This window comes from Meleagris gallopavo, chromosome 8, assembly GCF_000146605.3.
Source record: "Meleagris gallopavo isolate NT-WF06-2002-E0010 breed Aviagen turkey brand Nicholas breeding stock chromosome 8, Turkey_5.1, whole genome shotgun sequence".
NCBI classification, from domain to species: Eukaryota; Metazoa; Chordata; class Aves; order Galliformes; family Phasianidae; genus Meleagris; species Meleagris gallopavo.
The window spans coordinates 8229997-8256935 of record NC_015018.2 but is presented as its reverse complement, the minus strand read 5'-3'; the positions used below and the strand labels follow the sequence as shown (position 1 = coordinate 8256935).

At 42.5% G+C, this 26939-nt stretch overlaps 1 protein-coding gene across 1 annotated transcript in view; it reads left to right on the top strand.

The window, feature by feature from the left end:
* The first annotated feature begins 2827 nt into the window (after nucleotides 1–2827).
* JMJD1C (jumonji domain containing 1C) overlaps nucleotides 2828–26939 on the top strand; it is a 37283-nt gene continuing 13171 nt past the window's right edge. Inside the window, 12 exon segments of the mRNA XM_031554357.1 lie at nucleotides 2828–2933; nucleotides 7373–7497; nucleotides 8746–8889; nucleotides 9008–9197; nucleotides 9286–9295; nucleotides 9297–10959; nucleotides 13946–14118; nucleotides 15160–17447; nucleotides 20220–20421; nucleotides 22098–22312; nucleotides 22920–23072; nucleotides 25676–25765. Of these exon segments, the coding sequence (XP_031410217.1) occupies nucleotides 2927–2933; nucleotides 7373–7497; nucleotides 8746–8889; nucleotides 9008–9197; nucleotides 9286–9295; nucleotides 9297–10959; nucleotides 13946–14118; nucleotides 15160–17447; nucleotides 20220–20421; nucleotides 22098–22312; nucleotides 22920–23072; nucleotides 25676–25765 (5260 nt within the window). The 5' untranslated portion in view covers nucleotides 2828–2926.

Sequence of the window (26939 nt, the reverse complement as noted above, 5' to 3'; positions counted from 1 at the left end):
ATCAGCCTTCTTCTTGTTGCCCTGTTTCTGTGGTAAACCGATTTGGTTAAGGCCATCACTGTCCAGTTTTAATGCATTATGCAATTAATTTCCTGATTTCTAGATACTCAAATTTAAGACTAATGATAGAAAAAAACACCAATCGTGGCGTACGTATTTTTATATATAAGTAGGTGATAATTTTTTGAGATTTCAGGAACCATTTTAAGATTTCTGGAAACATTTTTTAAGTGTCTTGACATTGAGCTTCACTTGTCAGTTACAATTTTGCTTTGCCATTCTAATTTACATTGACCAGCATATATAGCATGTGCACATCTAGAAGCAAAATACTTTCTTTAGTGCAGTGACTGATGATGTGTTAAATGCATATTTTGTGTGTGTGTGTGTGTGTGTGTGTGTGTGTTTATAAACCTTGGATTCTCTGTGGTATCCTCCACATAATCCCAATTTTACCTGTATGCAGTTTGCATTATGGGTCTTTGATCTCTCTTGTGCTTTTTTTCAGCTCATTTTTGACTTGAGCTTATAGTTCTCCAAGAGGACAGAAACACAAAGTGATGTTCACAGTCTTCTTTTCTAGGTGTCCAGACAAAGCACTCAGTCAGTGATGCCAGTACATTGTGTGTCAGATTAGGAGTTCGAACAAAAAAGGTTCAAGTGTGTTGTCAGTGGGTTCACTGTTACTTTCAGTGTTTTAAGTTCAAAGAAAACAAAGATGGTTAGGAAGGATGTGAAATCTAAGAGAAAAGCAGTATTACGTATTGCCTTCAGAAACAGGACTAATCAAACGTTGTATATTTCAAGAAAAAGGTCAGAAACTTTGCAGAAGGAACTGATGGAATTAAAATCACATTAGCATTACGAGCCCAATTTCTGGGTGGCTAACTAATGTGTATGGTCTTGAAATGAGGGTTTTGGTGCCCTAAAGGGAATCAGGGGAGCTCAAATGTACAAGAACTGAGTTAGCTGTATTTTTTAAGTCAGCCAGACCAATGTTGCAGTGCTTCAGTTGATTGCATAAGTTTGTGGATCTGCATGGTGAAACGTGGTACTAAGTTTAGTGAGCAGCATTGGTGGTAGGTGGATGGTTGGACTAGATGATCTTAGAGGTCTTTTCCAGCCATAATGATTCTATGAAGTTGTGGGAATGGGTGTCTCCTGCAGCTGCAGTGAGAGTACCTGGCAGCAGGGTAAGGAGTCACTGCACGGCTACAGCCACAGCATTGGTGGGGCTCCCTGCCAAATCATACCCTCCTTTCAGAGCTGTTACCTCAGAGTGGGGGTCAATCCAAAGATGGGTTTGCAAATGAAAGTGGAGCAGATCATATCCATTCTGATTGTCTTAGAAGAGGAAGCATTTTGCTACTCTGCCGTTCCTGAATAAATTCTAGCACGACCCACGCTGCTCCTCTGATAATGTCAGCAGCGCATTTGTGTGCTTTGTGATTTTAACCCAATGGCCAAGGTCGTGTTAGCTTCCTTTTTGCTTTTCCTTCGTTCCACATCACATGTTACAAAGATCACCTTGACCATTCCTTTTGGATCTGTGGCTGTTATCCTTTTCAAAAGCGCAAGGAGAGACTGAAATAATTTTCTCTAATAGCCGAAGCATCGTTGCGCTCTCCACTATGGAGCATAGCACATCTTCAAGTGTCAGGAAGTGAGTGTTGACTTTGAAATAGACATCCTGTGATCAGTGAGTTAGCAGGAATAATCTCGTCCAGATGAATAGAGAGAAATTGCTCGTGTCACTCGAGGGCCTGGCAGCAGAGCATGATTCTCTGAGTGTTGCTTGTATCTTCATGTGCTGCTGCTGGAGCTCTTCATAATGAATTGTGAAACATCAAGGAACTTGTTGGAGATCAAGGAAAGAAATTACATGATCTCAGCAGCAGCACTGATAAAGCATTTTACATTTTGTGTGTTGAGAACCACTCTGATGATTTTAGCTGTCTGAAGTTCTCTCAGCACAAATGAGCGTTCCTGCAGCTCATGGATTTCCAGAGCTGCTTTTTCACGAGGAGGCACCAAGCTGCACCACAGCTCTATTTCTCTATCACAGCCTCAAAGGCAGGAATAGCAGATTTGCTCTGAAATGCAGAGAAATAGTCATTCAAAGGGCCCAGAGATGAGTGGTGGTTTAAGCCGTGCTTTCAGGGGTATGAAATGGATGTGGGCCTTTTTTTTTCTTGATACACTGACTGTGCTGACAAATAGGACTTAATTGCTGGAGTTTGTTTACTCTCAAATAGTGGAAAAGAATCTTTTCCAGAAGTGACATGGAAACTAAAGCATGCCCTATGTCAAACTGTCTAATTAACAAAGGCTCACCTAATGAGGAATAGTAATGGTGTTTCTTTTTCTTGCTATACAGGTATCTCTTACATGTTATCTTTGGTTTTTTGTCTGTGTTTATGCTCAACATGTCTGTATTAAATTTGACAAATACGCAAAAACGAGGGAAATCTTTTGATTCATTTAATCGCAGCTTAATTCTTTTCGCATACCTGTAAATACTGAAGTCTTTGTAGGCTAATTTTAGCTTGTAGTAAGACAGTATTTATGAAAGTGTGATCCTATTAATAGCTTACAAGTCTGGCCACATGGAGGCCCTGACATACTGTGTTCCTGTGAAATAACTTCTAGCACTGCGTTGCACTTCAGAGTTGGTTTTTTTGCCTAAAGGTAACACAGGGATTTGCAGGGAATTGGTAAAATTAGCGTCAAACCACTTAATATTGTGCCCTAAGATATATTTAGGAAAATAAACAGAAATGTTGCAAGTAAACATAACATATGGTTCTTTTTCTAATCTCTACTTTAGGACGACGTAGACAGTCTAAACCCAGTTCTCAGGGATAACCCGCAGTTACATGAGGAAGTAAAAGCCTGGGTAAAGGAACAAAAGGTTCAGGAGATTTTTATGCAAGGTAATTATTTGGGAAATTGTGTTATTTTTATTCTGTGTTAGCTAGCTTAAGGCCATTAGTTGTGTGGGGCTCTTCCCATAGCATTTGTGGTATAATGGAGGATATATTTCTAACTCAGTGTTTTGGGAAGTGTTTGTTAAAAGAAGAAAACAAGCCTGTGTAAGAAGTTGTGCATGACTTCTTCAGACTGTTGGTAACTTGTTTGATGTCAGCGTTTACAGCAAAAGCTGAATATCGTTAGTCTGAAATGGAGATGTTTTATAACATTGGTTGTGAAGTGTTTGAAGGGCACCCACACCCTCTTTAGTCTGCCTAAAACTGTTGTGTGCACTGTTGGTGTTACTGTTCTGTGTGAGAACTTTGCAGATAGCGATTTGTGCCTGATTCTTCACAGTTCTGTCACAGATGAATACTTTCAAATTGACCTGGCCCCAATTGAAAAGCATCTTTCAAATAAATTACAGTCACAGATACAAGTTACATGGAAATGGGTATGAATTGGAATAAATTATTTTGGCTCAGTCTTGCTAATGCTTTAAATACTTGTGTGTGTTTGCAGTGTATTCATTAACTTTCTACAGATTTGGCAGCCAGGTAGCTCTATGGAGGCATTTCTAGCAATGGGAAGAAGAAGCTAACATCTGTGGGTCTGGGCTAAAATCCCTGTCTCACAGCAAAGCAGCTTTGGGGCAGAACTGCTTAAGTGGATGTTTTGTAAATGAAGATTGGGAAGAGAGCAGTAAATAATCTGGTATTTTAAGAATGGGACTGAGATTTCCTTGCTGTCAGGTTTCTTCAGTAAACTAAGATGAGAAATATGGTAAGTATAATATAGATGCTACAAAACAAAAACTAGTGAACAAACCTAGCCCCACAACTTTGTCCTCCCTTTTGTGTAGTTTTTAATTTGCTTAGGTACATCTGTTGTCAAGGGCCACAGAGGAAAGATGCTGAAGAAGCAGTGCACAGAATTGTGTAGATAGTAAATTGGTAGGCTTGTATTAGGCATTTTAGATTTTATCTTAATATCACCAGATACAGCATGATCTAATAATACCTGTTGGTGAATTTCATCCACAACTGGACTAGGAAGTGATGTGGATTCAAATTAGGGCTCTATGAAAAGGAAACTGAAATCGAGCTTGTTTATTATGTTTCGTGAGAGTAACAAAATAATCACAAAAACACATTTATAAAAGTCTCTGTGTACACAGGTTCAGAAGCAGTACTTGAGCAAAGCCCCAGCAACATCAGAACAGTTGTGTAGGTGAAACTGCCAGTACTTCATACACACAGCTCACTTAGGTCCATCTCATCATTCCAGGCATTGTCTTTGTGTCATTCACACATACATACTATATTTACATGTATGTATATAATACATAATTTATCAAATGGATGCTTGGATTCATTGAAGGGCACCAGATTAGGTGTATTTTAGATGAAGAGCTGAGACCAACAGAGGCATCCTTGCAGACCAGCCTCCCTTGTCTGCACACACGTCAGTGACTCAGGGAGAGCTCCCTGGCGCTGCTGGCTGCTGTCAGCTAGTCACGTAATCCTTCCTTTCTCCTCCCCTCCATTTGCTTTTTCTTTACCCTCTCTGTATCACTGTTTTCCTGTTCCCTGCAGCTTGAGCAACATTTTCACTCCTGTTTTGTCCAAACCAATCTGTTAAGGTTGCTGCCATCCTCTACACCATTTTTAGGATTCAGCCTTTTCTTCATTCTCTCACGCTGAATTCATCATCTCGTATTTGTTGCTGTCAGAACTCTTCTTCTTGGAAAACGGGAAGGTTGGAGAAGAACGTTAAAATCTGGTTCTGAATGCCTGCGAGGAAGTGTGCCAGTTTGAGGAAGGGTCATTCAGTCAGAACTGCTCCAGTTACAAGAAGTGAGACAAGGAAAAAGCTGCACCCTTTGGGTGGCAGTCAGAGCAGCATGCTTTCTAGCTTTGGCCAGAAAGTAGTTTGTTCCTTGTTTAAAGCAAGCAACTGCCAAACTTGGCCGCTTCAAAAGCTGGTGGGGAAAATAAAACCAGTTCGCAGAACTTATTCAGCAAAGTGGCTTTGATTTGTAACAATTAAAATCTCAGCTATATTTTTCTCCGTATCAGGTTCATTATCGCTACAATCTCTGAGACAGAATATATAGTAATTCTCTTGAAACTCTGAGATTGCTTCAGCACTGGAGACGTTTCCTCATAGCGCTGCACATGCTGTTTCAACAGTGTGTAGCCGAGCATGATTCAGGTTGGGGCTGCAGACAAAGGCAGCCCTTTCCTCTAATGGCTGCTTGGGGCTGGGCCGGGCTGGAGCCGGGCCGGAGCCGGGCCGTCCGGTGTCGTGTAACCACAGCTTCATCTTTCTCCTTCCTGGCACCCAGCAACACAGAATAAACCACACTGTTTTCAAAGGTGGAGAAAGTCTGTTTTGCAAGTAGATAGGATAAAAGCTGGATGAATGACAGACACAGATGAGAGCAAGAAGTGTGAGGGAAGAAATTGGCACTGGGTCAGCGCAGAAGAATACGAGAAGAGTTGGAAGTTGATGGAGAAGGGTGGATAGAACTTGTAAACTGAGAAGACTGGGAAAGGATTTGGAAGCCAGCGATCGGGAATCGTAAATGCTAAAATGAGGCAAGAAGCTGAGGAGAGAGGAGAGGCTGGATCTGGTTAAGCAAGACTGAGACTGGAAACCTTTGTGCAGTTAGCAGTAGGATTGAAAAGAGGGAGAGCTGGAGTAGGAGAGTGGGAGTGGAGCATTGCACAAAAAAAACCCTTGGCAGAGCTGTGGGATGACTGGGAAGGGCTTGTGACATGGAGAGTGTGGTTGAAGTGTGGGAGCTGAGCTTGAGGCATTTGGCAGAGGCATTTGGAGTAGGGATTGTGGAGAAGCCACCAGGAAATGTGTCCCCATGGGAGGCCGGTCTGGTTCGAGACCAGGAATGTGGGACAAGTTTTTAGATTTTTGCTTTTTTTCTGCCTCTGCATGTCTGTGCCAGGCAGTGACTCTCCTGGTGCTGCTGTGACCCTGGCTGTGCAGCTGGAAACACCCTCTGGGGATGAGCTAACTCCAGTGGCTCATGTGGTTCAGTGGGACTCAAGTTCATGGCGGTGCAGTGAGTGATGTGGATGTGGGCAAAAGAAGGGTGCCATTGCATGATGTTGCTGTTTTCTCAGCTGTTTGGATACCTAGATAAGGTCATTCTAGGGTTCCAAGATTAAGCCCCTAGACCACTTGGAAATGTCTACATCTATATTGTTTTGTATTTCTATTCATCTCTTAAATGTTAGCATTAAGAAGTCTTAATGATCACGGTATTTCTTGTGCAGAGAGTATATTGGACCAAGAAGTGTGAATATGGGTATTTTAGTTGAGAAGGCTGTCACCTGTGCTGTTTGTTGCAGACACTGAAGCTTGCTTAGTATGCTAGGCAGGGGCTAGAAAGACAGGGCAGTCCTGTACTTACCTGTGCTGCTGAACAACCAGGCACATTTAAGTGAATCATTTAAGTTAGGCATTTCCCAGCTCAACCAGTCAACCCAGTGACTGGTTTGACTTGGGGTTTGATTGCGGAAGTAGCAAAAGCCACAGTAAACTGAGCTTAGTGACAGTGCTACTTGATCACGTGAAGTGCTATATCAAGACTAAGTGCCATGGAACTTAGAGTCCTGATGGTCAAGTGAGACACTGGACATGAATAAAACTGTTGTGCCTCAATTTCTGGGTCTTGAAGTGAGCTGTAAACTAAATACTGTATCATGCCATTTTCCTCCCTCTCTCCTTGTGGGCTTTTGGAGATGAATTAAACTCATCTTTACAGAAAGTCGGTGCGTGGAGTTTCTTTGCAGTTGGTGTATCTTAAAAGAGAAGCAAAGTCTTCCTAGTGTGTGTATTTTTGAATGTTTTGTGGGGCCATAGCTGGGCTTGGATCGCTCAGCTGCCTTTTGACTGTTGTAATAGAGAGAAACTCTGTGGTCACTTATGGGAAAGACTTGGCAGATACAGAGTCTAAACACCAAAATCTGAATCGTTTTGCCAGCAAAGCATCTGGGCATGTGACTAGCCTATTAAATAGCTTCTGTATAACCTGCTGCTGCCACATTCTAGCCTTTCAGGTTACTTTTCTGTGGTTGCTATTTGTAGACAGGAATTTTCCCATCATTTGTCATTAAGATTGCAGAAAGATTTAGTTAGATAACAAAACTGTATGTTGAAAATGTTGGCATTGCAATGTACCATTTGTGTTTCAAAATGTCTTCCTGAATAAAAGTAAAATCCACAGACAGTGCTGTGCTGGAATTGCTGGTAGCTTGCTGTCCATGCTGTTCACATCATGCTTTGCTGTGAAGTTTAAAAAACAGGGCAAACCTATTAATGTCTTTTTTTTTTTTCCCTGATTTTCTTAATGGCTTTCTTATTTCTTCCCTTTCTGAAGGTCCATACTCCTTAAATGGTTATAGGGTGAGAGTGTACAGACAGGATTCTGCCACCCAGTGGTTTACTGGGATCATTACTCATCATGATCTCTTCACTCGCACTATGGTTGTTATGAATGACCAGGTGAGTTTGCGTTGTTGGAAAACAATCTTCAAATAAGCTATGCATTCTGAGCTTTTCCATTTTTTGCGGTACTCTGAAAAGCCCTAAGCAGTTCACCCCCATCAAGACAAGTCTGTTACTTTCTCTGCAGAAAATTCAGCCTGACTCTGCACTGGACTGGCCATTCATGGCATCCTCAAGCTGAATGTTTGCGCAATGATATGATTAGTTCCATCCCTACAGTTCTGCTTTTCTTCTGTTGTTGCAGTTTGACTAGCCAAGTCTTTGAAATGAAGCAATCCAGTTCTAAGAACTGGTCTTTCCTCTCAGCTCTGTTGAGAATTTCTTCTCTATACACTGAAATCTTCTAGTACTCCATTAACAATTAGTTATTTTAAGCAATTGAAATATCCATTTTCCACAGTTTCTTGAATAAAGCCTTTGCTGCAGCCTAATTTACATTTACTGTGGTGGGTTTTAGTTGCGTCCCTGAAGCTGATGTTACAAAAAGAATTAATGGTGGTGTTTTTAGTGGCAGTAATGAATTGTGTTATGGGAGACCAGAGCAATGATTCAACATTAATATAGCAAATGACCCATCTGCCTTGAAATGACTGACTAAATCATGTGTGACAGTATGAATTTAAGACTAAGTCTAATGCTCAAGTCTGTGCTTTCCCTTCATTTGCTCTAATGATTTTCCCCAAATATTCTTTTCACTTTGCAGCACATTGGTTAAAGATCTGTTGAGCATTTCTTTCTTTTTGCAATATTCTCTCTCACTAGCAAGAGTTCTTCCCTCTAGTTTTTCTGCTTCTTTTCCTTCAGAAGTTGTACTGCTGCTGGAAACAGTATTGCAGTGTGTTTCTGCAGTAAACATCACAAAATATTTGATCATTTTAAGTGCTACTTAAAGATTACCCCCTATGAAGATCTCAGTATCTTTTAATTTCAAATTTGAAGGTATTTATAAAGGAAGGAGCTGTAAAGTGGTGGCATTAAAAAAAAAAAAAGAAAAGGAAAGAAAAGAAAAGGGGGGGAAAATGTTATTTTTAAAGTACAATCAGAGGATTTGTTTTTACTCAGTCCCCAGCCTCTGAGAGTGACTTTGCGTATCAGTTGTACATGTCAGTGTTAAGTAGGCTTTTCTCTAGTTTACCTTTAGCATGCAGCGTAGACTGGTGAACACTGATACAGGAAATGTAGATTGGACAGTGTCCGAGCATCTGCTGATTATTTGTTTTCCTTTTTTTCTCTCTCAATAATTAGGTATTAGAACCTCAGAATGTTGATCCTTCTATGGTTCAGATGACTTTTCTAGATGACGTTGTTCACTCTTTGTTGAAAGGTGAAAATATTGGCATCACTTCACGCCGGCGGTCTCGTTCCAACCAGAACAGCAACACAGTTCACGTAGATACATTTATCTTTTTACCTAAATATTCTTGTATACAGTGAATATTAAAAATATATGTTTAGAGTTGCTAATTAAAATTGCATTTAAATCTGTTAACCACAAAATTATTTTTAGGGTCATTATACACGTGCTCAAGCAAATAGTCCCAGACCAGCAATGAATTCCCAAACTGCACCAAAACAGAATTCTCACCAGCACCAGCAGCAGAGGAATACTAGGCCCAGTAAGCGGAAAGGTTCTGATAGCAGCATGCCTGATGAAGAGAAGGTGAAAGAGGAAAGATTTGATTATATAGGTCGAGGAGGTAAGAATGGTAATGGAAAAGTGAGGGAGAGCTTCTTAAAAAGATGCTAGACTGAAACTGATAAGTATGCATGTGTTTTTTTTAACAGAAAACCCCAAAACAAAATAAACACTTCCTTAGTAAAAGAAGAAAACCTGAAGAGGATGAAAAGAAATTAAATATGAAGAGACTGCGGACAGACAATATCTCAGATTACTCTGAGAGCAGTGACTCAGAAATCTCCAATAAAAGATTAACAGATTCCTCCTCAGAGCAAAACTCAGAGAATGAGTTAAAAAGCAAGAATACTTCAAAGATAAATGGAGAAGAAGGAAAATCTCAAACTGTTGAGAGAGTAGAACAGCCACTAACAGATAGGCGATCTCCATGGGATGAAGTACAGGAGGATAAAAAACGTGAGGAGCCAGAAAGGCTGAAGTCATCGCTCTTAGATCAGCAGGAAAAGCCTTTGCTCCATGCAGCAGAGCAGCCAACACCTTATGAGCAGAATTCCAAGGATCCACATGTTCAAGAGTGCAATGCAGAGAAACATCATGCTGCGGAATTAAAAAATGAGCAGTTTGTACCCAAACCTCCTACTCCGAAAAGCATTGTTGATAAAACTAGTAAAAACAACTCTGAAAAGGAGAGCCAGGATAATGCTGCAAGTACCTTTGGATTGCAAACGGTTCCGAAAATAGAATCTCATAGCAGTGATTTAAAACAGCAGTTTGCAAATGCAAATTTCCTGGAAGCACGAAAGCAGGAAGCTGACCAAAGTTGGGTTAGCTGTGTTGTAAACAAAATGGATTTGATACAACCTGGTGTTGTGAAAGCATTACCAGTAAATGAACATTTAAATCCTGAAAAAGAGAAAGTGCAGTATGGCTCATTTATGTCTTCGTTAAATGTAGCTTCTGTAGCAGAAGACAGTAAACTGCGTAAACAAAGTCCAGTCCCTGATTCTGTGAAGTCAAAACCTAGTGCTTCAGTTGATCATCCTAAAACAAAGTCACCTGATGTTAAGCCTAAATTCACCCCATCTTCTGATACTGTGAAGTCTAAGGTTAGTTCCCAAAACAGCCATGCTCCTGGATTAACAAGGTCAGCCAATAAAAGCGATCATGATTTGCCTAGGTCTAGTTTTCATCCAGTTCCAGCTAGAGTTAGCGCTCTAGAAGCTACTAAAAGTCCTCTTATCATTGACAAGAACGAACATTTCACAGTGTACAGGGATCCCACTCTGATTGGACAAGAAACAGGAGCTAATCACATTTCACCTTTTTTGCATCAGCATAATTATCCTCTGCATTCCTCATCCCACCGAACCTGTTTAAATCCAAATGCTCATCATCCTGCATTAACTGGTTCATCCCATCTGCTGCCTGGGTCTTCAACTCAGACCCCCTTGTCTGCTATTAACACTCACCCCCTTAGTACCGCCCCTCACCATTCCGTTCATCACCCTCATCTACTTCCTGCAGTGTTGCCCGGAGTGCCTGCTGCCTCCTTGCTGGGTGGCCACCCGCGACTAGAGACTGCTCATGCTAGCAGCCTAAGCCATTTGGCATTGGCTCACCAGCAGCAGCAACAGATGTTACAACACCAGTCTCCACATCTTCTCGGACAAGCTCATCCTTCTGCTTCCTATAATCAGCTAGGGCTTTATCCAATTATTTGGCAGTATCCAAATGGAACACATGCTTACTCAGGACTCGGCCTGCCCTCCTCGAAATGGGTCCACCCAGAAACTCCTGTTAACGCAGAGGCTTCCTTGAGAAGGGTAAGTCGTGCTGATTTCCTAAGTACATGCTTAACTGAGGCTGGTGTCTTCCAGTAGTGGTTTCCTAGGTGCAGACGCCATAGTTTGAGTCATGCCAAGTGTGTCACTGAGTAGGCAGTGAGAGCGGTGTTCTTGTGTAGATGTAGAATTAGAAATGGAAATCCAGTGATAACTGTTGTTTCACGGGGATGTGAGGAGTTCTTCCAGACCTTGATTTCCTCAACACTGTAAAGTAAGGTGAGATGTTTGGTTTTACTTTATCACCAAGTGAGGTTGGGACAGGGCGAATGCTTTCTGACTTAAACCACGGAAATCATTAGATGAGAGATGTACTAGAGGAGGTATGACGGTTGTCTGCGCAGTGAGATGTTGAGTGTGCATGCTAGAAAATGGAGAATGGCAGGGACTGAGGGAGTCCAAATCCAATGGGAAGGTCTGAAGAGAAATACCGTGTAGCATTTGTAAATCTGGAGCTGAACACTCATTCCTCTTGTGCTTAACACCTGTCTGTGTGCCTTTCATTGGCACCTCCTTTTCTCCTCCTCTGTTCCTGTTTGCCTTCTCAGCTGCTTTCTTCTCTGTACTCAAGTCAGAAGGATTCCTCTGTCTCTGCACTAAGTGTATCCACTGAAGCCTCAGGAGAAATCAGTTTTGTTTTCAACCCAGCGCTGTGGTGTTTGTTGGCAGTCAGACACTGCAATTACCGGAAAAGTTTTCTCAGTTCCTACAGGCTTAGGATACAGCATGCTCCTTGCAGGCACCTTATAGGAGCAGCATAAGATGAAGCATGTGTAACACAGACAAGTCTGGGAGAGCTTTACTGCCAGCTTCACTCAAACTGAGCATGTGTATACTGATATTGGAGGCTTCCAACTTGGCCTAATTTGGGCAGGTTTTCTCAAGGACCACAAAAGGCATGTCACTGACAGTGGTCTTTCTGCCAAATTGTAAGCCTTTGCGTCAAAGCTTGGAGTTTCTGAACGGTTATAAGGATTGTTTTCCTTTTCATCACGGGGAAGGCTATTCTTCTCCAGCCTCATTCCTGAGTAAAGCCAAACCACTGTGGCTGAGTCTTTCCCAAACATTCAGCTTGAGTTGGCCTTGTAATACAAAGTCAGTTTGATCTAAACTGTGATAAAGTCGAATGCAGCAGCTTTAAGGGAAAACTAAAGGTGGATTTATCTCTTCATGTTGCTACTTGCTCCACCCTGTACTGAAGTCCATTTTGACAAATATATAATAGACTGTTTTCACTTTGGCTGCCTGAAGTATGCAGCCATGCATACCGAGGCACGTAGCTTTTTAATTATGTTGATATGTGGCAATTGTCTTGTGGCGACTTGTCTTCTGGCTCTGGCACTGGAGGCCTTCTTTAAATATGTCTTAGAACTCCAGAATGGGCGTTTCCAGTAAGACTTTGCATGGATGCCGTGAAGGGAGAAAGGGATCTGTATTGCAGCTGGAGCAGTAGCAGCAGCCACCCTTGGTGCGGGGGGAGCTGTGCTGCTGAAGGAAGGCTGCAGTCCTTGGGCTGGACCGCAGCTGGTTGCAGGTGGAGTTGTGAATCTGTCTGGGCAATGCTTGGTGCTCAGGCAGATGTTCCCCAACTTCTCTAGGGAGAAGGTGGTGGGTCTCTTTGCATAATACTGTAATACGGCTTACAGGCTATTTGTGGGAACTCGCCACAGCGTGGGAACTCCTGGACCAACAAATGTGTGCACTCAGGCTTGTGCAAAACCCTAGTGGTTGCTTTAAATATTCAGAAGTCTAGAAATGATAACTTCAAAGCTGTAGCACCTGCAGATCTATTTTGTACTCTGCGTGTGTCATGAGAGCTTTGCTGCCCTTTACTGCAGCGTTTCTCTTCTTGTAGTCAGCAAGGCTGGGAAGAAGGAGAGGGATGTACTGGTGGGGAGCAAAGAAGGGAGATGTGCTGGGCAGCTCCAGGAGTGAGTGCTGGAACAGTACTGAGAGACTTTGGGGTGTGCATGGGAGTTCTGCTTTCTGTCCCCGTCCCTTCTTCTAGGCCTATCCCTAACACTTGACCAGCGTTCCCTACCAGAGTGCTTTCTCTTTCTGCCCAGGCTGCAAGTCAGCACATATTTTTCCTAAGGAAGCCTCGAATGGGAGAAGGGAAGGAGCCTGAGAGCTCACAATATGTGGTCCATTTTGCAGAGCTGTTCCACAGCTTTCAGAAACGATGCACAAGTAGAAGCTGATTGGCATTGCCAGATATGTTTAGGTATTCAGAAGAAAATTGTACATTCTCTGCAATTGCCATACTGCAAAAATGTATACGTTTATGATTTAATAGTGTGCTGATTATGAAATTAAGATGTATAAAAATATGTGGCAACATAAAGCAGATTAATTGAGATTATCATAGTTAATCATCTGGAGGGGGAAAAGGAGAGGAATCAACCAGAAAAGAGATGCTTGTATTGTTTACCTTGCTATGCAGGTAGCAAGGCACTGTGACACTGCCCTGCTTATTTATCAGTGACCCTTTTCAGAGACTTGTTATATAGTTGAAGTTGTTTTCCAGAAGCACTAAACCTTGTTTGTCCTTCAGAAGTAGTAATTCTTGCAAGATACTGAGCACCTCATGGTTGTCTTATTAGTAACTGAAGTTATGTGCTGTCAGACTGTCATTGGCTTGGTGATTTTGAGGAAGAAACTTGTGATGCTGTTCTGTAAATTAACAATTCCTGATGAGTATTTAAATAGGAAACCGTTCTAAGAATACTTCTGATATATGTGAATTATTTTTTATGCTGGAAGTCTAGGGAGAAATATAATCAGATGTTCCAATTGATCATAAAGTGATTTAAAATGTTAAATTTTATTTGCTGAATTTGATTTGATGCTGAAATAAAATATTTCACTGTGCTGATTGTTAGGACTGGATACAGTACCTCTTGTGGTACTACGCTGAAGATCCCCTGGTTTCCTTGAAATCTGACTTTTTCTGTGTTGTTGTTAACAGAATACTCCCAGCCCGTGGTTACACCAGCCCACCCCTGTGACCTCAGCTGACAGCCTTGGATTGCTGAGTCACATTCCTGTGCGACCATCCAGTGCAGAACCCCTTCGGCCTCTCAAACTGGCAGCACATTCTAGCCCACCATTGTCCAAAAGCATAGTAGAGCATCACAAAGAGTAAGTTCACTGTTGTTCTAACTCCCAGTATCACAGCATGCCTGAGGATGGTGGGACCCTCTGTCTCTGGTCCCAGCCTGCTCTGGCAGGGACAGCCAAGAGCGAGTGTGCCCAGGACCATGTCCAGGTGACTGTGGAGGTCTCCACAAAGGAGACTCCACAGCCTCTCCAGGCAGCCTGTGCAAGTGCTCTGACACCTGCATAGCACAGAAGCACTTTCTGGTGTTCAGAGAAAACCTCCAGTGCTCCAGTTTTTGCTGACTGCCTCTTGTCATCTCTTAGAACCATAGAATCACCAAGGTTGGAAAAGACCTCTGAGATCATCCAGTCCAGCCACCCACCGATCACCACTATTTTCCTAAACCACATCCCTCAGTACAACATCTACATGTTTCTTGAACACTTCCACTGATGGTGACTCAGCCACCTCCCTGAGCCCGTTCCAGCACCCAGCCAGTCTTTTGGAGAAGAAATTTTTCCTAATGTCCAAACAGAATCCCCTTTGGTGCCACTTGAGGCCATTCCCTCTAGTCCTATTTCTAGTTACATGGGAGAAGAGGCTGACCCCCAGCTCACCACAGTCTCTTGCCACGAGACAACACTGAAAAGTGCCAGGCTCCATTGTCTTTGCCCTCCCCCTTCAGCTATTTATAGACATTGAAAAGATCCCCTCGGAGCCTCCTCTTCTCCAGGCTGAACAGTCCCTGCTCTGTGCATGCTGTAAATAGAGTGCAGGACAAGAGGGTACTTTTCAGCAGCTGACATTGTCTTCTAGCTTTGTTTTAGTTTGTTTGCAAACGTGGATGCCTGTGATAGGGAAAAGTTTGTCAGTGTGCTGCAAAATAGACTCTGCCCTGTTGACTTTTATTGGTACTTGAATTCCTGAGTCATCTGATGACTTTTGAAAACTGCCTAATATAAAGAAAAGTTTGTTTTGTGTTAATAGATAACTTTGTTCAGAGCATGGGAAGAAAAGTCTTCTGCTTAGCTTGTTGTGATACTTTTAGACTAAACTGTGTCTGTATGACCTTTTTCAAACAGAGAACTGGAGAGGAAAGCATTTATTGAACCTTTACGTTCTGCTACGACTGCGCCGATAAAGACAGAGCTGGAGCAAAGCAGAACACAGGCAGCAAAGGAGAGCCATATGCACAGACATTTTGCAGATCCAGTGTTGAACCAGCTGCCAAGGCCGCCACAGGAGACGGGGGAGCGACTGAGCAAATACAAAGAAGAACACAGGCGAATACTCCAAGAAAGTATTGAAGTTGCTCCTTTTACAGCTAAAATAAAGGCACTGGAGGGAGAGAGAGAAAACTATTCCAGGGTAACATCCTTATCTTCAAGTCCCAAAAGCCATTCAGTAAAGTATGACAAAGATGCAGAACGCTCTGTGTCAGAACTGTACAAAATGAAGCATTCGGTTCCACAGAGTTTGCCACAGAGTAACTATTTCACCACCTTGTCTAATAGTGTGGTGAATGAACCACCAAGATCTTATCCGTCCAAGGAAGCTTCGAGTGCATATGTTGATAAGCAAACTAGTTGTCCTTCAACAGCAGCCAGTCCCCAGTCTCTTCCTTCTTACGTTTCTTCTCTCTCAAAGCCTCCTCCTTTAATTAAGCATCAACCTGAGAGCGAAGGCTCTGCGAGCAAGGTACCTGAGCAGCTTTCACAGTCCGTGCAATCTCACTCGGTTGGTTGTTTTAGAAGTGACAGCAGGAGCCCTACTCAGTTGTCAGTCTCATCTTCAAATACACTCCGAAGCATGCCTGCCTTGCACAGAGCACCCGTGTTTCACCCCCCTGTGCACCAGAACCTGGAGAAGAAGGAAAGCAGCTACAGCAGCCTTTCGCCTCCCACTCTGACCCCCGTTCAACCTGTTAATGCTGGTGGTGGTAAGATACAGGAACTGCAGAAACCACCAACTTTAGTACCTGAACCTAAGGAAGCTCAGACTGTTTACAAGGGCTCTTCTGAACAGAATTTATCAGAAGCGTGGAAGTCTAGCAACGCTGCTGCTAATGAAAAAGTGGACTGGCATGTTGAGAGAGCGAGTGGAAAGTCACAGTCCGCCACGGCATCTGTTATTGTGCGTCCTGCTTCGAGCACGAAATACGAGAGCATAGCAGCGGTGCAATCAGCTTCCAAAGATCGAGTCAGTGAGAGATCTTCAGCTGTGACAAATCAAGCAGATTGCCTGAAAACAGCGGAAGCCAGGGAGACTGGAAGAGTCATTCTGCCAAATATGAACTCAGACAGTGCTCGCACACAGTATGAAAAGAAATTTCCAGCTGTCTCGCAAGGCACTGTTGCTCGTTCTGTCACCCCTACCACAGCTATGATCTGCAGTACCAAAATGGACGTGACCGCATCGGCGGCCACAACTACCAGCGTGTTGAGCTGGGGCAGCTCAGAAGTGACTTATTCCTTGTCAAGCACAGCCCCGGCCTGCACGCCACTGGAGAGTGCCGGCTCGAGAGCCGCAGGTCAGGCGGCAGCACCGGCCCAAGAGCGCAAGGGCAGCACTCCAGCGCCAGCTGCACCCGTCCCTGGCAAGGCAGGCAGCGCTGCGCAGCCCGGCCCGGGGTTCTCCACCTCTGCCGACTTCGTCCATTTGAAAAAGCACAAGGCGGCGTTGGCCGCAGCTCAGTTTAAAAGTAGTAACCCCAGCGAGACCGAATCCAACTCTGTGAAAAATCAGACATTTTCAACCTCTCTCTCCCTAGACAGTGCTATCGTCTGTAATACAATAAACAAAGCAAACTCTGTAGGCAGTGGGCAAACTTCCCAGGCGAGTCAGCCAAACTACCACACTAAACTGAAAAAGGCTTGGCTGACAAGACATTCAGAGGAGGATAAAAACACTAATAAAAAAGAGAATTCAGGGAACAGCGTTTCAGAAATTATTAAGCCATGTACCGTCAATTTAATAGCTTCTACATCAAATGACTTGCAAAATAACATTGATAGTAAAATCTTGGCAGATAAGCTTGTGAAGGAAGATAAGCACCCTAGGAGAAAAGCAAAACGAACTTACGAGTCTGGCTCTGAAAGCGGAGACTCTGATGAAAGTGAGAGCAAGTCAGAGCAGAGGACTAAGCGGCAGCCCAAGCCAACTTACAAAAAGAAACAAAATGATTTGCAGAGGAAAAAGGGTGATGTGGAGGAAGAAGTAAAACCAAATGGTGTTCTTAGCAGGAGTGCCAAAGAAAAAAGCAAGCTGAAGTTGCAGAGTGGCAGTAACAGCAGTGAGTATATTAATCTGCTCTGGAAAAGACAAACTCGTGTAAACTGCGGCAGTGTTAATCCTGGAGGGTCCGTGCGTGGTACGTGCAGTATCTGGGAGAAGTGTTAATGAGTGTGCTTGTGAAAAAGCACCCACTGGGTTTATCAGGCTTGGGGCCCTCTGAAATATCCCGGTGTAAGAAGTTCAGTGTTTTATGCATATGTGTACAAACTGGTTCTTGGCCTAAAAATAAGCACTAAACAAACTGGTTTATGCCGTCTGTCATACTGGAACAGACTGATGCATATAGTTAGTTATGCATCTTGTACTGATTTTATGGTGTGTCTAAAAGCTCTGATGCGTTTATTTTTAGAGTACTACTGGAGGTGGAGATTCTCCACTGTTGAACTTTAATTTGTCCTTTGATCAGAAAGCCAGAGGCAGTTCCTTGAGAGCCTGATGCCACTGTTACGATTTGGTTAATCTAATAAAGCTTTGAGGGAGAGTCACTTCACACTCCTGACAAGAATGCGTATTGATTGTGTGGTGCTAACATTCCTCTTGTTTAAGGAAATCTAGGGAAATGGGAATTTCAATATATATGTAATGATGTTTCACATAGCAGATTGTAACTAGATTTATCTCAAAAAGAGAAACTGGTCTGTCAGCGGGCGGGACTTTATTCAAGAACTCAGCCCGGTTTTTTATCCTAATTTATTCTTCTCTAAGGAGTATTCTTTTGTCTTTGTTCTGGTTGAGCATGAGAAAGTCTACAGCTAAATTACTTTTCGCAAGAATTTTGAAGTACAGTTAGTAAGAAAATGAGCAGTGCTCCATGTAATTACATTCCTTGACTTTTTACTGCCTGGTGTATAAAGTTCCTCTTCTTGTATCTGAGAACACTTGCTGCCTAAGTTGTGCCATGTCCTGGCAGTGTTGCAATCTGTCTGAGGTATTTTGGCTTGGGTCCAGCAATGGTATTAGTGCAGAGAACACGCCTTTTAAATGTCTCTCAGTCCTGGTTTCCCCCTTTTTTTTTTTATTTTCCTTTAAAGTGAACTGTAGACACATGTGACATGTTAGGTCTTGATGACCTTTGTATTGTTGCAAAAGATTTTTTTAATGGTTTGTTATAGAAAGGTTCATTAGATAGCTCAAGGGAAAGCAGTGTCTTCTTGTCCCAACTGATGTTACACAACCATGAAAGCAATGTATGGTGGTACGTTATGGAGTTGTTTTCTGGAATTCAGGTCCAGAAATGAACCGGAGCTTTGGGTATTCTGCTGTGTTGTCAGTTGCACAGGCTACAGCAAGTACTGTACCTTAACATTGTGGCTCTTTCCCATGATAGCAGCCTTATGAGCTTACCTACTTCTCATGATATCTGGATAGACCCACAGTCCTTCTTAGACATGACCTGTTAAATCAATCAACATTTCTGATAGTTCTGTCAGATGTCTTGGGTCAGCATCATTATAATTTGAGAGGGACAGTCAGAGCTTTTCTGACAAAGAGGGCTTTCCCCAAAGATTCATCCCAAACCATACTTGGCTTGGAGCCTTCAGGAAGGGGAAGGCCCTGGGGGTCAGCTGCCTGGAACCCTGCAGATGGCTGAACAGAACTGCTGCAGCACGGGGGCTTGGTGGTAGTCACCATGTGGGTGGTATCTGGATGATATCTGGATGCTGCCAGGGCTGAAGGCTGCATCGTCCCAGTGCCACTGCTGAAAGCTGTGGGAGCTGTGTGCAAGCCAGAGCGCTGGGAGTGGCGGGCTGCAAGGCTCCCTCCTGCAAAGCAGGAATGTTGCAGTCCTGCGAGTGCTGGGGGTCCTCCAAGTGCCTGCCCACAGAGCCTGGAGTCTGGCAGCTACCAGATGTTTACTGCACTGGATACAGAGATGCTGAGAATCGTTCTTCATGGACTAGCAAACTGTGCCTTGGTCTTTTACTCTCAAGTTTTAGTCCAGTTACCTTTGTGCTCCTCAGATGAGTCAGTGTATTTTGTGGGCAGTGAACTGAGGGATAGAGTCTGTCACCTGCAGTGTTTGTACACAAAGTCTGTGGCAAAATACTGATCTGAACCCGGGTACCAAGTCCAAAGTTAGCACCCTCGCCTCTGCCATCCTGCATCAGATCTGTGCTCACAGGACGTGAACTTTCAAGAGCAGTGGTAGATTAAAGGGCAGATACTGCTATCTATCTGCAGGTGGAAACTGGGGCTGCTTAGAAAAGTCATTAAATCGAAACCCTGGTTAAATAACAACAGGGTTCAGTTTCAAAATGTTTATGTGAGAATTACACGTCTTACTCAATTGAAAGTGTTAGATCAGCTGATTTGTTCAGTCAAAAGTAGGATGTTTCTTCTTGGTTTTCCACAGCCAACATATTTGAAAGAGAGTGAAGGGGTTCTGTGCTTCCTTATGCTTGGTGCTTTACACTGAGCTCAGGTGAGCTACATGGGTTTAGAACTGCTCTTCTGGAATTCTCTGCACCACAAATTCTAAAGAAATAGAATTTTTACATTTTTTAATGCTTGCATTCATTGCATTGTTGCCTTGAATGCATTTTCACTTGAAACAAAATGCAAACCTTTGTTTCTTGAAGTACTGTATTACCTTGTGCATTTTTAAGAGGGAGATTTTACAAATGGCTTTAGTGGAATCCTTTGTGAATGGCACACTTAACATAGAAGAATGCAGTGTCTTTAAGTTTTTAGACTTCGGTGCTAACAGGAGAGAAAATGGCTGTGATGGCGCAGTATGTTACGGGTGTCAGTGATGCACACGTAGTAGTGCAGAATGCTGGCTGATCTGAGTGTGCCCCAAGTACAAGAGCTGCCTGTGCCTCATCTGAAACCCCTCTCACTTTTGCAGCTGGAATACCTCGCTCGGTGTTAAAGGACTGGCGCAAAGTAAAGAAGCTGAAGCAAACAGGAGAGTCCTTCTTGCAGGACGATTCTTGCTCTGAAATTGGACCAAATTTGCAAAAATGCAGAGAATGTAGGTTAATAAGAAGCAAGAAGGGTGAAGAACCAACTCACTCGCCGGTGTTCTGTAGATTTTACTACTTTCGACGGTAAGTGCAGCTGTTTCCTGATCTCTGGTGTTCTTACCTTTTAAAAATGATAATGACAAAGGGCTTGTGTGCTTGAAAGCTTGTCTGATTTTTCCAGCTCACTTTGCCTGATAAAAGACGTAGTATTTACATGTATATTCCTTGCTTCTTTTCTGGATTGACTACGCTTCTATTTGAAGCTTTTACAGCAGTCATGAGAACAGCTGCCCGGTGTACATTAGGCAGGCAGAAGATAGAGTGCATCACCATCACACAGGTGTCTGACATTTGAAGTGGAATTTTCAAAAGGCAGCCTTCAGTCGCTCTGGACAAGTTGTACAACCGCAGAGTTGTGCTCATTCATAATTGTTCTTGTGCCAGTAGGTGGTTGGAACGCTGCTTAAGGTTTTATGGGAGTTTTCTAAGGACAGAGGAGCTGTGCCCTCCCTTTTCCCAATTCTGGCAAACAAAGGAACTTCGTAGATCAGGAGGAATGCAGCATAGCATGCATGGCACAGCAGCACAACTGTCAGCACGGATCTGAATGGCATTAGTTTGGATGTGGGCTCTGCTGGTGATATAGATCCAGCGTGTGTTGGAAAGGACATTGCTGTTCCCCAGATAGAGTTTTAATTTTTTTGGAACAAAGCTGTAGTTAGAAAAGTCATCGTCCTGAAAGGGTTTGTTTTAAGGTTGGACTCAGAATACACTGGCATAAGAATGTATTCTTATCCCAGTGTGGCAGTGATAGATTGTGAGCTGCTTCTGCATGAAAGAGACAACATGGGTAATAAAACTTTGCCAACGTTTTCAAACACTGTCATAGAATTTAAAGTACAAATGTTTTGAATTTAATGTGGTGTATTTTACAGCTTTTTAATTATTTTCATTGTTTAGATAGTAGGAACTGAATTGTAAATGAGGCTTCCTCTGCTGTTGGTAGTCATTACTGTAACTGAAAACTCATCTTTTCTTCTGTGCACATCTGAATATCGTGTTTTTTGTACTTCTGAATCTGGGACTGTTTTACAGACATGGCTGTGTTATTCCTTAAGTATTATAATAATCATATATGTTTGTTGTATTATGCGAGATAGAGTAACTGACTGCTTAAAATAGGCTAATACAGGCATGGCTAGTCGGGTGGTGTTGAGTAGGATCACAGGAAAACCTTCAGTTATTTTAATGGTGGGAAATTAGCGGATACGAAAATGTCATCTTGTATTGGTGATTTTTTCTGCCTAGATAGACTTCGGTGTGGTGTTCTGACTCCTGTTTTCTGAGGTTGAGAGCAGTAGGATTAGAAGAGCTGTAAAATAGAGTCACTGAGTGATTGCTGTCACAGATGCTGTAAAAATTAAAGGCGAGGTGAAGGTGGACCCAAACTTTAGGCAAACAAAAAAGGCAACTTTTCCGTCTGCCATTTTAAAGCAGTAATAAATGTTACAGAGAGAGAATGAATAGTAAACTGAATCCTGCGTGGTCTGAAATGTGGTCTGCCTAAAAAGTTTCATATCTCCTTGCTGTTTGTTTTAAAACCATTTTTTCTGGCAAAATTCATTTTTAAAGTGGGAAATATGGCAGAATGGTAAAATGGAGAACATTTACTTGTTTTAAGACATAAGGTAAAGTAGTAAGTAAAATAAGCCACAGAATGTAATGACACATGCAGTTAAACTGTTTGTTCTCATTTGCAGGTTGTCTTTTAGTAAAAATGGAGTGGTTAGGATAGATGGTTTCTCCTCTCCTGATCAGTATGATGATGAGGCACTGAGTTTATGGACACATGAAAACTATGAAGATGATGAACTGGACCTGGAAACTTGTAAATATATTTTAGATATCATAGGGGACAAGTTTTGTCAGTTGGTAACATCCGAGAAAACAGCCATGTCCTGGGTGAAAAAAGACGGTAAGGGACTCTCAGATTCTTTGTTCTCTGTGTTCTGCAGTTTTATTGAAGCATTTGCACTTGCTATGATGTGCTGCCTCCTTCTGAGCCCTTGCTTTGTATGGGGGTACATGGGGACGGGTCAGGAGCCTTCCTCAGCGGGCTGTGGAGCAGCAGGGAGTTCCCTCCTGTGCCCAGGGCAGGCACCTGCCTTCAGCATCCACCTTGACAGCTCAGCTGTCTTGAGATTAAATGTATCCTGCAGGCAACAAGGTGAAAAAACCCAGCTTTCATTTCTTGGGAGTTAAGAGTAAGTTTTAAAGAAGTCCTTCATCTTACTTGTAATGCACATATGATGAGAAGGAATATTCTTGCTGTATTATTTTAGTCTTTGATTTTGAATGCTTTAACCTTTTTGTAGTGTCTTGACACAAGCATTGGTGGGGATGCCGTGTGATGCAGCTAAGGGAATAAATGTTGGTGGCCTGTTCTATGAAGGATCGCTTTCCTTCTGCACGCCTGGTTGCATCTGAGGGGAAAATCACGAATACTTCATTTATTAAGGCTATTCATTCTGTGCTTTGCATTTAAATTTCCGTCCTTTTATTCTGCTTATTTTGTATTTCAGCCAAAATTGCATGGAAGAGAGCAGTGAGAGGAGTCCGTGAGATGTGTGATGCATGTGAAGCCACATTATTTAACATTCACTGGGTCTGCCAAAAATGTGGATTTGTGGTCTGCTTAGATTGTTACAAGGCGAAGGAAAGAAAAAGTTCTAGAGGTCAGTTCTTTGTGAACTGGAGTATTGTACATGCTGTTTGTTCTCATTTGTTACAAAGCTGCTGATCCATTAAGTGTAACTGACTTTCTGTAAAACATGAAGTTAGTACTTCTGAGTTTTGGTGCCTGTTAATTTCTCCTCTTTTTTTTCTTTTTCGGTAAGTAAACATAGAATCATTCAGAAGGCAACTGATGAGGGGCTGCTTTAGGTCTTTATCCGCTTTTCCTTTGTCTTGTGAGCGTTGTCTTGGATTGCTTGTGCCTGCCCCTCAGGGATGAATCTGGCTCTCCAGCTTCAAAACTGACTCTCTTACCTCCCTGTTCTACGATAGCTCCCTGCTGTTAGGGCTTGGTGTCAGTGCTTTCTAGAGTTTTCTCTTCAGAAGTACAGAATTGACACACTGACTTAGCTTACTTTCTTATTACTGAAAAGGTAAGACAGGAAAAAAGAGCTCACCACGTATTTAAAATGAGTATTAATGGAGGTTTTAAAATTCAGCAGCCTATACACATACTCAGTTTAATCTAATTCCTGTGCTTTAATGGAAATGTCCACCTTAGTGCATAGTAAGGTGTAACAAGACTGACCAATTTCTGAGCAACCCAGCCTGGTTGCAGCTGAGTTGGGGAAGGGCTTGGAAGGTGGAAGAAGCCATCAGCTCTCTGCCATGACACAGCTGCTCGGGCTGGTTGTTTGAAAGGGCTGCCTTCCCTGGGTGGCAGGCATTGTGCCCTGGCACAGTCCTGTGGTGAGACGCTGTGCCAGAAAAAGATTCAAGTATAATGCTGTTTTGGAAAGCATTTCCATGTTTGTCATAGCAACGTAATGTCACATATGTGAAATGTTAGTAAAATAGTGTGCAAGTATTAGATGGCAAATCTTTAGTAAATGTAGAGATTCTCATCCACTTTGTCCTTGGCTGTCAGCAAGGAGCCTCCAACGCTGTGGTTATAAGATATGCTCTGAGATTTTCATCGAAGTTTCTGGCGAATGAACGCTGGTGTTTTCCAACACTGAGAGCAGTCGTTAATGCTTTAAGTATGGGAAGCTGCTCCAGCAGCTCTTAACTGGCTTAAGGCTGCGTGTGCACATATGTGTGCATTTGTCTGGTGTGGCTTGGGATATACTCTGAATATTATTTACCCTAGTGGGAACATGCAATCAGAGGCTTTTTATAGCATGTGTTATCCAGCCAGGAAAATGTTCGTAAAACGTCTTCAAAGTTTAAAAAAACAAGGTACAGAAGCAGGCTTCAGTCTTTCAGCAGGGAAGCATTTCTCTTTGCTGCTCATCACAGCATTACACACAGAAGCAGAAGTATATCCTCCCTCTCTGCAGCTTTACTTCTCATGATACTGCAGGGTTCGTGTAGACCTTTACTTTGGCAGCCTTACAAAGTTGAGAACCACCCACCCTTCTCTGTATAATACCGCTTTATATTACACCATTTTTCCTGGATCTGGTAGTTGTTTTTACAGTTGCTAAATGTAATGGAGAATACACTGGTTTCCCACTGCTTCAGCAGGAATGCTAGAGGTTCAAGTGTTCAATATTTAAGTATCTATCAATGACTTTTCTTATTACTTTAGAATATGAATGATTGTGTGTCCGTTTTCACCTTCGTATGGTTCCTGGCACCATCAAGTGGAGTGCCACGTTATGGCATTTTAGTGAGAAAATAAGTTAGCTGGATACATGTGGCTGTGGTTTTGATTTATATGCGTGTTCAGTTTTATATTTCAATGTGTTACAAGTTGCAGAAGCAAGAAAATAGCTAACGATGGAATGCTTGTGTGCAGGGAACATCTGGTAGGCTCTGTACATTACAGTGTAAAAAAAAAAAATGCTCTGAGTATGCTAAATGCATCTTCTGGTGTATTCAGCTTGTGTTGCTAACTACAAAAAGCAGAGCAAACTGGTGAAAAGTTTTGAAGTGTCTCTGAAAAGTAGTGGTTCAGTGGGTGGGATGTAAGGCTGGCAATGGAGAGAGAAACTGTACCTCTAGTGGCCCAAAATCCCATAGTGGATTGGTGACTGGCTGCTTTGCCAGACATTTCTCACTCTCATTCTTTCTCTGTTGTCTTTACACTGCACCTTTTTTCTGGCTGGGACAGAGCCTCTCTCTCACTGGCTCATCCCTCCCTACTGCCCCACATGGTTTTCAACCAGCACATACAGGATGTGGTTTCATGGTTGCTTTAATCTGACAGAAATCTGTGATGCAACTTCCCTCTCCTTTGTGCCACCAGTAACTTTGATGTGGCAGTGTGTTAGCCCGAATCAGAATTAACTCACCTGTCAGTTGATCTTTCTGGCTTGGTTGGCCTCTCTGAATCGCTGCCTTACAGTTGGCTGCTCCCTAAATATAAAGTGGATGTACTTCGAGGCTCTGAAGTTGTTGATGAGGGTCTGTGTTACCAACCTTGCCACTTCAGATTTCAGTAGTATTAAAACTGCTTGTTCTTTTCCTTATTTTGAGAAGATTTTGAATGCAAAAGGCTTTTACAGTGTGTATAGAACAGTGTTTCTAGATAAAAATAATCAGAATACATTATCTCTGTGTATCATTTAAGCAAAGTAAAACAGTTGGGATTGCTTTACAGATAAGGAACTGTACGCCTGGATGAAGTGTGTGAAGGGCCAGCCTCACGATCACAAGCACCTGATGCCAACACAGATTATCCCAGGCTCTGGTAAGGCCACATGTAAACAAGCAGGATGGTGTTTCTTTTTCTCAGATCCTTCTGTGATGTGAAGAGGGACCAGAGTAGTTTCTTGAAACTTCTCAATTTCCATTTAGAAACCTGCCAGCTGTGTCAAATCTTTGCAGGAAAGCAAGTGATTTTGGGCTGCTGAATGTGTGATGAGAAGGTGTAGGCTGACAGGTTTCTGAAAGGGTTTGGGGGACAGGCAGTCAGGGCACTCAGGGCATTTGCTGAGACTGGTCGGTACCTTTCTAAAGCAGAATAAAGCAGCCAGAATGTGCTAATAAATCTTAACTTCGATGTTAAAAGAAAGTTTTAGAACAGTGCCATCAAAGAGCTTTATGTGGCACCAATTCTTCAGAGATTTGTTTCTCACTATTCATTTATCTCAACACTGTGCAGTTTGTTTTTTTTGTCTCTCCTTGCCCCTGAAGAAAAAATAAAAGATTCACAGTTCTGGCTGGACGTCTGCTTGAGCATCATCGGGCAGAAAGCAGTGAGGGAGCTTGTAATTAATGAAAAACTGGCAGTAATTCTAAAATCAGAGTTATGGTTATATCCAAACAAGTTTTGTACAGAAGTGAGGTTAGATGTGGTCGCTGCACAACTGTCTCTGTGATTTTTAGTAGCACTGATACAGAGCAAGGAGATGAAAACCCAGATGCACCTTTAAGCATGTTAAATAAATTGCCAAGTTATTTTAAGCTGGAAATACAGACACAGTTGTTTTTTTTTTAATGATTTGTTGCATGTTAGTTGAATAAAGATAAAGGTTGGTTGGATTCTGTAATGTATTCAAATTGTGACATTCCCCAGAACAGGTTCTGTTCTGAAACTGGCTTTAATTTTAAATTGTGAATGAAGCACTCATGTGGAAATGGCACAGTGAAGCCTGCCTGCATGCCCTCCGCTTTTTTGTTCTGTGCATATCGGTTACCAAACAGACTTAAATTACACGATCACATAGTAATTCTTTCTGTCCAGACACGGCTCACTTCAGTCTGTAGTTGGACAGTTTTATTAAATGAAGCAGCAAAGTGCCTGCTGAATAATGCTGAGTGACTGACTGGCCTTCTCTGAGCCACGTGATGGGAATACGGAGGAGAATTCAAAATACACAAGAGAATAAATGCTCTTATTTAGTGAAACGTCTCATCTCTTC